Below are 13,686 nucleotides of genomic sequence, written 5' to 3'. Positions count from 1 at the left end.
AGTGAGACGACCGGGGGAAGAAGAGCGGCGCACACAATGCACTGCTCGGGCTGACAAGGGTTGTGTCTCCCTGATTTTCTCCATAAATTTTCCAATTCAGTGGAAACTTGTGACGGGGCAGCAGCAGCAGCGGGGTCGTCCTGCTCTCTGGATTTTAGTGAGAATAAAGAAACCCTTTTTGACCGGAAACGTCTCCCCCCCCGACCCCCTCAACTTAAATCCTAAACATTGGATTACAACCAGCGGAGGCTGAATGAAGGAGCTGCCAAGCCCGACGGGGGCTCGGCCGACACCCTCGTTTGTGGAACTCGACACCGAGGCTTTGATATTTGGGCCTTGAGGATCTTTTTCTTCTTCTCTTTCACGATGGAGGTTTAAAACGACAGAAAAGTCGCGTGTAAAAGGGTTATATTGCTATTTTTTACGGACGAGTTTCTTCCTTCACACTGAAAGCTACCAGCTGGAGACGCCTCGCGCTAGCTAGCTTTACGTCACGTCTCTTCTTTTGACGTGAATTAAAAAACTATCGGCCATCAACACCAGAAGAAGCTAACGGAGCTAACCGTTAGCATCACTTAAAAACATTTTTTTTGTACTCCTTTTTTTGCTATTTGGGAGTAAACCTACAGTGGCTGTTAACATTAACACATAATGTTTAGCGTGAATGCGGGGTAACGTCGTGTTAACGTCCGTTTATCCGGGTTTATGTGGCCCTTTCGCGAGCTAAACCCGAGCTAAATGTGTCGGCGTGAGCAGAAATTTTGGGTGAATTTACCATTTAACCCGCAACATTTTGCGTGTTTTTCAATTTGACATTCATCAAAAGGTGGTTTGAGCCGCGTTTGTCCCACAACACAACAGGGCTGGTCTTCTTTATTTTGTGTTTACATGCGTTTTAACGTGTTTATTCCTAGCTAACTAAGCGTGCGTTGTTCTTTCTCTCCGGGACTCTCAATGTCCTGACGTTTAACTCTCCGTGGATCTCGTGGGATGTTTTAAATCCCAAAGTTTGCGTTCAGATTCACTGAAATGACTCTTAAATTCCGCCGAAAGAGAGGCGTTGGTGCCGGCAGACTGTTGTTACGAGGACGGTAAATAAGAGCCACTGGTTTCCCCTTTTTTAACGCCATTTTAACGGGAGCTCCCTGCGAGGGCCTGTGTGGTGGTGTTTTTATTTGTGTGGGGGGGTGGGGGGGGAGGTGGGGGAGACTTGAATATACACAAATAAGTGCTTTTTTGTGTCCCACTGGAGTGGCACACACACACACGCACACAAAAAGGAGGGTTCCGTCTGACACATGGAGGGCCCGAGCCGGAGCGCTGGGTTCCGGCAGAGCCGACGGTCCCGGTCCCAGCGCGACCGGGACCGGCGGCGCAGGAGGCGAGTGGACCCGGCCGAGCAGCGGGCCACGTCCCTGTCCTCGGGCTCCGACCGGGAGGCGCGCGGGGCGGACAGCGTGCTGGGTCCCGGCGGCGGCGGCGGCGGCGGCGGGGGGAGAGAGTGCCGTCGGCGGCCCGGTTTCGGGAGACACAGGCCTCCGCGCCGGAGGAAGAGGGAGTCTGTGTCCTGCGAGGAGGACATCATCGATGGCTTCGCTATCGCGAGCTTTGTCAGCTTGGAGGCACTGGAGGTAAATAGCACCCAGCTGTCATGCACTAAACAACATGTATTTGTATTTTTCCTCCCCACCCTGACTACAAAATGATGCATCGATCTGTAACAAAGTCTGGCAGGAAGTTGGCACAATCCTCTAAAACAATTATACAATGAATTGGCGTCTCTGAATGATTACTTCTAATTGTTTTTTATTCCCACCCATCACGTCAACACACTGCCTTCTTTCCACCAGGTAAAGATTAAGGTGTGTAAACTGCTTCAGATTGAACTACTTAACTCTTCACACTATTCCTCTCTTGGAGAGAGCAAATCCACTCAGGCTGACCCCAAAGCATCCTCTCTGATGTGTTCTGGAGAGGCCTCAATTATTCATGTCCTAATTCAGTGAGGTGTTGATGGGCTGCCAAATGGGCTTTTCAGACTAAGAAAGAAATAACTAATCCCAAAGGCATTATTTAAATGAGGGTAATTATATGTTTCTCAAAACAAAAGCAGAGATTCGGTTGTTTTTCAGCACTTGGACCAGAGCTCTTTCGCCCTCAAATGTCAGTCAATCAAGACAAAACTCACGTGGACTTTAAAAAAAAATCACCTTTTTTTTCGGGTGGCCACTCTGAATTTGGAGCTTTTAATATGCATGTGGCACAATTGGCAATCTGATGAAGAGGATATAATCTCTTAATCTGTTTTATGGGCAGATCTGATGGCATTTGACCTCTGCGTCATCATAGGAAACCAAATTATTATCATGTAGTGAGACCGCGTATTTACATGCACAGACGGGTCCAGTATTCTCCTGGGAAACTTGATTTAACAGTCAAATCAGCCGCTGAAGGCCGCGACTGTCTGCTGCTTGCTATCTAAAACTGCTAATAAGAAAGAGGAGGAAAAAAAAGTAAACATAGCAGCAAAAAAATGTAATAATGGAATGTGGCAATTTCCTTTTCTGACTTTCTAACTTCCTGCTGGAGGTTATTAACGGCCCGCAGTTATTCTGTAGAAGATAATTCATTTAAAAGCAGACAAGCTGTGGCGACCTTTACGTTGAGCTACCGGCCCTTCAGTTTTATTCAGTTTTATAATTTATTCTTTATTCCCGGTGCAGCTTTGTATTTTAATAACTGCATTTAAAGCAAATACATATATATTAATAAGAACCCAACTAAGTAGGATTAAACCAAAGAAAATGTTGCGCTTTTCTAGTTTTAAACTGCTTTAAAATCCTCCTGATTTCACTTGTTTGTTATGACAAACATTTATCCAAGTCTTCCATTAATAAGAAACCAAAAATTTCTCCACATCTGAAAAAGAAACTCTTTGTACTCAAACTTTCTTTTCACACAAGTCACCGATTTCCAAACTTTTGACTCTTTATTTTATTGTTTTTAAAGTGAAGCATCGTCTACTGTATAACCTCATCACAGACTGGTTTTACCTCCTTTTGTCCTTTTAGCGTGTGCATGAAGAAGTACACTCTTCCACTGTTTCCCCAGAACAAAACAGCAAAAAGAAAAAACATATTTTGTGGAGCCGAGATGCTTTTTCTTCCATCTCCTCAGATTTATCTTCTGACCCCCCGAGACAGAAAAGTGGAGGTGATAAATGATCAGAATGGAAACCTCGACACGCCACAGTGTGCTCTTTATACCGCTGTCCTTTGGTGTTTTTAGTATTGTAGACATTCGTCAGAGGTATTGATTTAAACGTCACAGCTGTTGTTTTTTTTGGGGTGGCAAGTTCTTATTTTGTCGTATAACGAGGTCGATACCACGCAACTACGAAGTCTCAGAGCGCGACCTATAATTGAATCTACACCCAAAACAGCTGAAGCGTCATGCAGGCTGCTGTGTTTCATTACATCATTCTGCTGTTTCTATTTCTGCCGTCACTCATAGTAGAAATGGTCTCCGCCAGGACATTAATGCTCTTTGCCCTCAGACGTACACATTCTCTGATTACTGCCCCGGACACGTAAACACAGGTTTATTATTATTATTTTTTATCCTCTCCTTATCAGATGGACTGCTCTCTGAAGCCCAGTCAGCGCACTGACATGCTGGGAAGGAGGAAAAAGGGGAAGCGAGGGCCCGAGGAGAACGGCGGAGGGCGGCTGTCGGAGCCGGAGGAAGGAGCCCCGCACAGCTACTCCAGCAGCTGCTGGAACAAGAGCAAGAACAAGAGGAGAAAGATCGAGGTGAACGCGACCGCCTCGTTGCTCTACGGGGCTGCAAGCGTCTTCCTCTGGTTCACCTCGTCGCGTCGGACGTTGAGCCGTTTCCTCAACGGAAATGGAAATGTTTACATAACTGTCATACTTCAGACACGAACGAATGAGCCGGTTGAACGGGTTTACACCGGTTATCACTCGAGAGAGTTTTTAAACGATGAAACGGTGCCAAGACATTCCTCACACGCTCGTATTACATTTTAATGAACTTGTAATCACCGTAATTAAAAACATGTTTTAAATACTATGCATTTTCTTCCTAGGGTCACCCTTTGGAGACGGGCTACATCGTAAGTTTATTTTCCACTTTTATCGTTGCTCTGCGTTGCCTGAAATATTCTAATCGATGCAAATCTGTCTTTGTTTGTCTTTCAGTGCGACACTGAGAGCGATACAGGAGACAAGGTGTGTGCTTCTTGCAACCTCCTCCATATTCATTCCAGGCTTTATTTTATTATTTGGTCACGCACGTATGCGTGAGATTGTTGTCATGATACAACGAGAGAAACTCAATTTCCTTTGAGTATTGCCGAGTTTTTTTTAAGGATAAAATAGTTTCACGCTGATCTATATGTGAATTAGATGAGTAATGTGTTTTTATTTTAGTATAAATTACATTTTGTGTCCCAATCTAGGCCTCGGACAACGACATGGATCCAGTCTTCACCGTCAGTACGAGGAAAGGTACGAGAAATTCAATACGGAATATTATTTCCTCTGGTTTGTTTTGGAAAAGCTCAGTTTTTATTTGTTTCCCCTTTTTTTTTGACGATGTGTGAATCTATTCTTAGTCCTCTGTGACGAGCCAGAGAGGCGTAAAGCCGACTGCTGTTCCCTCTCCTCTAGTTGTGGATCCCGCGCCCGCAAACATGGGCTCGACCATCGGGAAAATCTGCCCGCCTCTCCCGGCCCGTTGTGGCGGCGGCGGCGGTGGCGGTGGCGTCTCCCGCTTGATGGTGACCCCGAGGGTGTCCGGCCTCGAGCGGAGCCAGGAGAAAAACCTGGAGCAGCATTTCCCGGAGCCCGCCTCTTCTTCTACCTCTTCGGCCCCCTTCTCCTGCCTGCCTTCCCCGGTCGCGGCCGCCGGCACGGGCCCGCGCTCCAGCCCGTTCAACGGCAACGGCAACGGCGGCCGGCACAACGGCAGCCCGCCGCTCTCCAAACCCAAACCCTTCCTCACTTTGCCGGGACGATCTCACTCCATCTACAACATCAACAGGTATCCTTTTAGTTTCTGTCCTCGCTCAATTATTTGTGATTCTCTTTTGGTGTTTATTTATACTTTTGTGCTTCCTCAGGAGCAACACGCCGGTCAAACCTCCCTCATCGGCTTCCTCGGTTGCGTCTTCCTCGTCCATGCGTCCCCCGACTCCCTCCACCAGTGTGTCGCTGCCCTACTTCAGGGGCTCGGGATCCTCGGGGCCCCTTCGACCCCCGTCCCGAGCCAGCGCCGGGGCCTTGTTCGCTTCCTCGCCCGGCCTCCCCCCTCCTCCCCCTCTGCTGCAAGGCCCCGGCCACTCCACTGCAGCAGGTATGGACGATCGAATGCGACGCTGCTTTCCTCTACTACGTTCACGGGAACTCGATGACTAACGTGCGACTGAAATGAACCCAGACTTCCTCTGGCGGTCGCCCGCGCCGCTGAGGAAGTTGTAAACTGCTGAACGGCAGTCTGAGCGCTTCAGCAATGCAAATATAGCGTTCCTTGTATTGTATTTGGACCTGATGAGTAGCACTGTGATGTATAGTATTGTGTCAGTATGAAACAAAAAAGCCAAATTTTGCCTCTTCAAACAAACATTCAATAGTTTTCATTTAATATAATGAACTTTTATTGATCCATTTCCTCTCCCTCTTTTACTTCCTGCCGCTGCAGACCAAGAATTACTGCGTCAGAACTTAAACTCCCACTTCTTGAATTCACAAGAGCGCGGCGACGGCAGACGCAGCGTCCCGGGAGCTGAAAACAACAACAACAATGGCGGAGGCGGCGGCAGCAACGCGGCGGCCGCGGGACGCTCCACTCCCGGCGGTCAGTCGGCGTCGAACTCCGGGCCGGGCTCGTCGGGCCGGGCGTCCCAGAACCAGGCGAGCATCCCGCCCATGGCCTTCCAGTTCCACCAGCACAACCACCAGCACCAGCACACGCACACGCACCAACACTTCACGCCCTTCCTGCACCCGACGCCGGCCGCGCCGCCTCTGGTGAGAAGCTCGACGCTGAACATCTGTGTCGTACTCGAGAGTTCCAAGTGTGGCTGGAATGTGGACCAGGTGCTGCGTTTTTTAACCCATGCACTGTGTTTTTGTGTCTTTTTTTCAGTTTGATAAGTATGCAGGCAAGATGGACGGGCTGTACCGACACCCTGTGAGTACTTTGTGTGATCGCACTGATGTTTAATGCCGCTGATAGTTCACAGATTAAGACGTTAAAAAAACAACAAGGTTGAGAAAACATTTCGGCAGTTTTCAGACCTTAAACATTTGAAACGGTTCCTAGATTTAAAGAGCACAAACATGGGTTTCAGTAACGCGTTCAGCTGTTCAGCGGTCACTAAGCTGTGTGTGTCTTTGTGTGCGTGTGTGTCATGCTAGTTCTTCCCACAGTACCCGCCGCCCTCAGTGCCGAGTATCCCGCCCGTGATTCCTCCCAGTGGGCCGTTCGGCTCCTTGCAAGGAGCGTTTCAGCCAAAGGTGAGAAGAAGAAGAAGAAACCCACTGCAGCGTGTTTTGTAACAGTTCTGGTTCCTCACTGGAGGGAAACTAAAGCGTTGATCCTCTCACAGCCGCCGTCCCGTGAGGCTCCGCCACGACTCTGATGTTGTAATCTCTTGTCTGTACTTCTGGAAAAAGTGATTTTAGAATCTGTTGCGGTCGAGTCGCCTCTTGGTCCTCAAAGCTTCAGACTATTTAAAAATGTTTTATTTCGACTCTCACTGTTTGGATAAAATTATCAGTTTGATTTTTTTTTTGTGCGAGGAAACTAGAAACTAAACTGACGTGTTAATTTTGACGCCAAGTATTTGCTGTTAACCTGCTGATTTTATTCAATTTAATTTTTTTCCTGAGTGAAACTTGACGCGCGATTTAGCAGAAGACCGCCGTAATGAATCTATATCTTGTTTTGTCCGGCAATAAACTATTTCGGTGACTGACCTTAAGCGTTATAGTATTTGAAAGAAGTACGTAGAGTCAGTGACAGACAGCTGAGATGACTCGTAGTTAAAGAGACGCTCACCGCAGCCGGGAAAAATCTATTTCAGTGTCACGACTCTGAGAAAAGTGTTTGACTAAACGTATTGGACTGAATCTTGACTAAAACACAAAGGCTAAAATGTGACTTTAAACCAACTGCAATGTTCCCTAAGCTTTTAAGACTGAAGCTAAATGTATTTTGGTCAAAGTAAACACTGCGAACCGTTGAGGGTATTGCCCTCGATCGTGTATCGGCCGCCATAAGAGGAGGAAAACCTCAAAGAGATCCGACTGCTGGCGTCACAGCTGGACCGACCCGACGATGGCTGACCTTAAAAAAACCCAAAGCTTTATCTGCATTGTCACGACCGTGTAGCTCAGCGTGTGCTCATGTGTCTGACGGCCTCTCGTCCCTCAGGGAGCCGGTCCTGATATTTCCTCGCGGCTCGGGGTTGTGCCTCACCACCTGCAGCCCAAAGACCCCAGGGTAAGGACGACGCTTTCTTCATGTCCTTTCATTTTCCTTCTCTTCGGTTGCATAGATCAGAACGGACGTGGACAGACAAAGTTTAGACGAGGGTCGTTCTGCAACACGGGCCGAGTCAGTGCAAAAAAAAAAACAACTATTCCTGATAAAGAGACGTGTGGATTAAAAGTGTTTTTCACACTTGTGTTTTCTTGTAGCTAACTGATCCATTTGGGACATCGGTGAAAATCAGTAATGTAAGCAAAAAGCAGATGTTTTTTTAAATCCCTTGGCTCCTCAGTAGCTTCAGCCTGTTTTTTACTTTCTCACCGCTTCACTCGCTCTTTGCACTAATCTCACTTGTAATCTCGCTCCTGGTTCATTCTCTGCTGTTACACACCCAGCTACATCTTTCAGAAGCCAGAAAATACCCTGTTTATAACATGTGTGTGTATGAGAGTGTGTGTGTGTGTGTGTGTTCTCTCCACCTGTGATGTTCTTATTTATCCTCGCTTATGCATTTTTCACGACAAAAAAATATTCCAAAACTTATCCCGAACTCATCTCCAGCTGGGAATAAAACGCCGACTTTGTGTGGCGGCTAAACGGAGAAGAACACCTGACTTTTCTTTTTTAAAGCTGTACGTGCGAGACTCACAGGTATAACGTTTGTAAAACCTCTTGTGATCTTTGTGCCGTGCAGAAACCAGGGAAGTGGTGTGCTATGCATGTGTATGTGGCCTGGATGATTCTGAGCCATCAGAAGAAAGTGAAGGTACGTGATTCTGATTTCAAAACGTTGTGAAAAGTTCACTCGAGAATACAAACCCTGTGAGGACGTCACCGTGAGAACTGGAACGTGTGGTTTTTACCTTTTTTTTATTATTAAATGCTCGTCTCTTGCAGCTGATGCGCGCTGATCCTCACAAGCTGGACTTCCGCAGCGACCTGCTGGCTCGTCTTCCCGGAGCCGGAGGAATGGGCTCCCTCGGGCCGATGGGAGGAGCCATGCCGCCCACGCACGACCTGACCCGACCTCCCACTCTGTTCTCAGCTGCAGGTGCATGTCTGAGCGTTTCTGTCTCCTCCGAGCAGCTGCGTGTGTGTGTGTGTGTGTGTGTGTTCTCTGTTGATTTGACAACTTAAGGTTGCGTAATGTGCCTTTTTTTTTTTTCCTTGAATATTTCACGTCTGCACGCGTGATTTATTGACACATTTCTGAAAGAATTTTCTTCGTGGTTCGCTTGTCCTCGCATCCCCGAAGTGTGTGTGTGTGTAGTTCATGTGTGTGGTTTATTTACTGGATCCCCGTTAGCTGAGGCCTTAGCGGCCGCTAATCTTCCTGGTGGTTCACAGAAGGAACATACAAAAACGTGCCAAAAATAGTACAAACAGAATAAAAACATAGATAGTACAGTCGGACACCTCGTGCAGAGGAGGGCGAGGATGTATATGATGCAGTTCAGCCATCATCTATGTGAAGAAAAATCAGATGACAAAGGAAAGCGTCAAGTGGTTGATGTCCTGAGGGGCTAATTGTTTTTTAAACGGCAGATTATGACCTGTGTGAGGCGGTTTGGTTCTGATGAATGGTGACGTTTTGTTTCCTCTCTCTCTCTCTCTCTCTCTCTCTTAGGGGCCGTCAATCCGTCCGCCGCTCCTTTCATCTCTCCATCAACGCCTCACTCCTCTTTCCTCCCACCAACTGCACACTTGGGTAAGAGCAGCTTCCAAGAGGCATCTGTACGTCTGTACGCCGCGTGTGCAGCGCGTCCGGCGCGTTAACTCACATTAGACTTTGACCGTTTCATGGATGAATGGGAACAAAGTTTTCCCTTTTTTTTTTTTTTTTACAAAAAAGCATCGTCCATTTCATCCGCGCTTGACGCTGCAATGAAGCTTACATTTGTAGAAAAGCATCAACAGAGTTTCTGACGTTTCTACCTGCGTTTGTGTCTCTAGATCCGTACGGCCGCTCCCCGCCCTTCACCCCTCTGGGCGCGCTGGGTTCTGGTGCCTTCGGAGGACTCGGCAGCCCGACGCTGGGTCAGTACTCATCACGGCTTCTCTGCTCCTGAAGCACGAGGCCTAAAAGAGTCTCAACACAATCCTCATGTTGTCTATCTCGCATAAGTCTGCAGACTTTGCCTCGGTCTTCAAGGGGACAATTCATGCTGCCTTGTAAAAAAAACACTTGATTTTTATATTAGAAAGTCTTTATTTAAGGATTCAAAGGTATTGAATTTAGTTTTTCTTCGACACTTGTTTGAGGGAAATGTTTTGTTTAGATGAATCGACTTATCAGTAAAATAGGTGCGTTAATTGGTCGGAAATGCCTTTTTTTTATATCGTGTATGTTGAAAGCGGTGAATGAAGTCATGATGATAAATACATCGTAGAAGTCTCCGCTCGTCGTTTACCGAAAGCCTTTAAAACCCAAGCAAGAATCTCACGGAGACACACGTCATAAAACAAATTTAGTACCAGGAAATGTAGAGTTACCTGATGAACTTATGAGTTAACGAGACGAAGGGTCCCATCAAACGTTGTAACTTTTGTTAGCGGATTGTTTTTGAGATCGAACCCCCGGCTCTGGACTGCACTCGGCTGGTTTGTCGTCGCTCCGTCTTCCTGTTTGAAGGCACAAAGTCCAACATGAACGCATGGATCAAACATTTACGATGAAGTTTTATTGGGAGGTTGTTTTGTTGCGTTGGACTAAGACAAGAAAGTTTAATAATTAAAGAACCTCACGTTAAAAGAAACATGTCAACTCAAGGATTTTAAGAGGTTTGGGACTGCAGAAATATTTGGAATTTGAGTCATTTTCTTTTATGAGAAACAGATATACAGATATAGCTTCTGCCCTTGTTTTTTCCCACAACCACGACCGTGTCCCTTTATTCATTAGCAGGCTCTGTGTTTGGCCCCAAAGATTCTCCAGCCGGCGTGGTCGGAGGCCTGTCCAACCCCAACCACCACGACCCGTGGAACCGGCTGCACGGCGGCCCGTCCGGCTTCGCGCCCGGCCCCAGCTGGGCCAAAGCGCCGGACAAGCGGGACGAGAGGGAGCGAGCCAAGGACATGGAGAGGAGGGACAGCCCCCACATCAAGGACGAGAAGGACAGGTACGAAGGGGAGGGGGGGGGGGGGGGTTCACCTCTGGCTTCAAAACGCAAAGAGACGGCGTCCTGCTCTCACCGAGTTTGGATGAAATTAGTCCATTTAGGTCCACAAACGGACAGGAAGACCGTCTCTGAAGGTCGTCTCTCGCTGTTCGTATTTGTGAATGCATGATTTGCAGTTTGCGAGGCGTTAATAATCTTCTAAAACGTTTTATGACGAATAATTGTCTTCTGGTTTTAGAGACCGGAAGGCTTTGAAGTGTCAGTCGAGTATTTCACACACTGATCCCCAGATCCCCCAGTGAGGAAATGACCAACAACCTTCCACAATAACACGCACACTAGATTTTAACACAACACATAACATCTATACGTCTTAGCACCATTTATTGATGAATTCACGCTGTCGTTAAATATGATAAACCAGAGGATCGGTGTGGATGATGTCCTTGGTGTCGCTTCATGTTTTGCAGAGACAACATGCTGTACGGCCGACAACCTGTGAGAATGTCTCCGGTCGCGCCCACCTTCAAGCCGCGCAGTAGCACCCCGGTCTCCCACGTCAACGGCCATGGCAGCGGCACCCTGGGGGGCGGCGGCGGGCTGATCGAGGACCTGACGCGCAGCTTGAGCCGAGAGCGAGACCGCGAGCGGGACGCGGACAAGAGGCCGCAGCAAACGGCGTCTTCGCGGGGACCTCCTTCCTCTCTAGTAGCAGACCGGGACCGGCCGCGGTCTTCCTCGTCCTCCGTGCTCACCACGCCGCCGCCGCCCACCAACAACCGCTCCGCCCCGTCCCCCATGGAGCTTTACCCGCGTCCGATGGGCCCGGGGTCACACGGCCACCACCACCACCACCACCACCACCACAACAACAGCAACAACAACGAACCCCCGCACTCGCAGAGGGACGGTAACCTCCCTTCTTCCTCTTCCTCCTCGTCTGCGGCGTCTTCCTCAGCGGCGTCCGCCTCCGCCGCTTCTTTGTCTCAGGCCAAGAAGTCCGACCGGACCGCGACGCCCGTCTCCAAGCCGCAGCCGCCGCCGCCTCCGCAGCCGCCGATGCTCCTCCCGCCGGTTAAAGTCAAAGAGGAGCGGAAAGAGGAGCCGGAGCACATCCCCATCACGCTGCCGCCGCCGCCGCCGCCCAACCACGGCTTCGAGCGCCCCAACAGCCATCCTCACCACCATCGCTCCGGCACCCCTTCCTCTTCCTCCCTGTCGCTGACTCCCACTCCCGGCGTCCCGCACATCTCTCAGAATCCCAACCCTCCGTCCCACCAGCACCTCGCCCTGCTGGACCGCTCCAGGGCCATAGAGGCGTACCTGGGGAGCACGGGCGCCGCCGGTCTGATGATGGGTCCGGGAGGCGAGCGTTTCCACCACGGCCCGGCGCAGGGCCCGCCGCAGGGCCCACACAGCTTCACCTGGGACCCCTGGAGGGAGCTGGCGGCGCAGCAGCAGCACCAGCACCGCAGGGAGGCCATGGCGCTGCGGGCGGACCCCCACCTGGCCCTGCGGACAGACCAGCACCTGACCCGCACCTGGCTCCAGCACCAGCGGCTCATGGAGGCGGAGAGGGCGGCGGCCGTGGCGTCCGCCTCCAACCCCCACCACCCTCCGGTATCTACCTCTTCCAGCCGCCAGGAGTTCGGCCTCATGGCGCACCACTTCGACCGGCCGCCGCACCTCGGCCACCCGGGGGGCGGGCTCATCGACGAGGAGCAGCGCGCCCAGATCCTGAGGGAAGACTTTGAGCGCGCCCGCTACTTCGGGATGCACCCGCACATGCCCCACGGCGCCCACCTCGCCAACGCCTCCCACGCCGCCACCGCCGCCGCTCACCTGGAGCAGCTGCACCCGGGCCTCCTCGCCCACTCGCTCCACCACGGACCCTCGCCCGCCGCCCAGCACCACGCGGGCCTCTTCGCCCGGCTCGGCCAGCTGAACCCGCACCACGTGCCCAACGGCATCCTGGCGAAGACGCCCTCGGGCCTGGTCGGGGCGCTGCAGGTCGGGGCGCCGCCGCCGCTCATTCCGTCCATCACCAGCCGGTCGTCCACGCCGCCCCGGAGGCTCGGGGGGCCGGGCGAGCTGGCCATGTACAGCGCCCACAAAGACGGAGAGTCCAGATAGTACAGGGACAACACTGGAGGAGATTAAGGGAAATGTCAGGATCACTGTGCTGCTCTCAACCTGCCCCACCCACCCCCACCTTTTGTTCCCTCTTGCAGACTACTAAACCCCACCTTCACAGTTACACAACCAAACCAGCTCCACCTCCTCAAACGAGAGTAACCACGACTGGCTGGAGGTGGTGGTGGAAGGGAGGGGGGATGCAAGACTCATCAGTGTGACTTGGGACTAAACGCTCCACGGTTCTATCAGTGCAATTTTAAAGGTACATGGGTTCTGTGCATCCTCTGTGTATTTTTATGTTGGTCACCACAGGAGTCCGATTTTTTTCCAAAAAAAAAAAAAAAAGCTGTCGGGCGAGTACCGCTTTCATTCGTCAGGTGAATTAAGTTTCTTTATTATTTTCAGCAAGTTTTCTCCAGGTGGATTAGAAATGACTTCCAGATGGATGTGCACTGTGTGTGTGGGGGGGGGGGGGGGGGGGGAAGAGGGAACACGTCAAGGGGTTTCATCCCTCAGCTCGCTTATTAAATCATGAGATATCATCGTAAAGCCTTCCTCTTCCTCGACATAAACCCACCCCCGGTTTAGGTATTGTGGATGAGGGTCTTTTTAGAAAACCCGTGGTCAAAGTGGTGCTTTCTGTTCAGTCCTTTGTGTCTTTTTTTTTAGTTTTTTCTTTTGGTCATCGTGGAAAAAGATTACAGACGAGACCGTTTGCACCTCAGTTTCCTGCTTCACCCAAAAATCAACCTCCTCCTCTTCCTCTTCTTCCTCCTCCTCCTCCTCAGCGTCACCGATCATGAGATTCAACCTCCTTTTTGTTTGTTTTTCATTTCATCAAAGGATGAATGGGTGAAATGAACTGTGCTTTTACACTGTGAGTGAACACAGTGTGTTTTTTTTAGTTTTTTTTAGA

The 13,686-nt window shown here is 50.1% G+C and overlaps 1 protein-coding gene across 7 annotated transcripts; it reads left to right on the top strand.

Moving 5' to 3' along the window:
• Positions 1-50: 50 nt before the first annotated feature.
• fbrs (fibrosin) lies at positions 51-13,240 on the top strand. 7 transcript variants are annotated; one of them, XM_068583111.1, is made up of 18 exons: positions 51-1,631; positions 3,636-3,812; positions 4,109-4,135; positions 4,221-4,250; positions 4,481-4,529; positions 4,692-5,064; positions 5,144-5,376; positions 5,722-6,050; positions 6,169-6,213; positions 6,453-6,539; positions 7,459-7,641; positions 7,725-7,763; positions 8,210-8,281; positions 8,413-8,566; positions 9,143-9,223; positions 9,469-9,552; positions 10,418-10,634; positions 11,105-13,240. In XM_068583111.1, the coding sequence occupies exons 1-18, from the start codon at positions 1,299-1,301 to the stop codon at positions 12,765-12,767; spliced, it is 4,176 nt and encodes a 1,391-aa protein (XP_068439212.1). In that variant the 5' UTR covers positions 51-1,298; the 3' UTR covers positions 12,768-13,240. The 7 variants fall into 7 exon arrangements, with proteins under 7 accessions (XP_068439212.1, XP_068439216.1, XP_068439214.1 ...); XM_068583115.1 differs by having other exon boundaries at positions 6,441-6,539; positions 7,459-7,527; positions 10,421-10,634; XM_068583113.1 differs by having other exon boundaries at positions 6,441-6,539; positions 7,459-7,527.
• Positions 13,241-13,686: the final 446 nt, after the last annotated feature.

Source organism: Clinocottus analis, unplaced genomic scaffold, assembly GCF_023055335.1.
Source record: "Clinocottus analis isolate CAN_PGR_092001 unplaced genomic scaffold, fCliAna1.0.p SCAF_19, whole genome shotgun sequence".
NCBI lineage: Eukaryota > Metazoa > Chordata > Actinopteri > Perciformes > Cottidae > Clinocottus > Clinocottus analis.
This window is presented reverse-complemented; position numbering and strand designations above follow the sequence as displayed.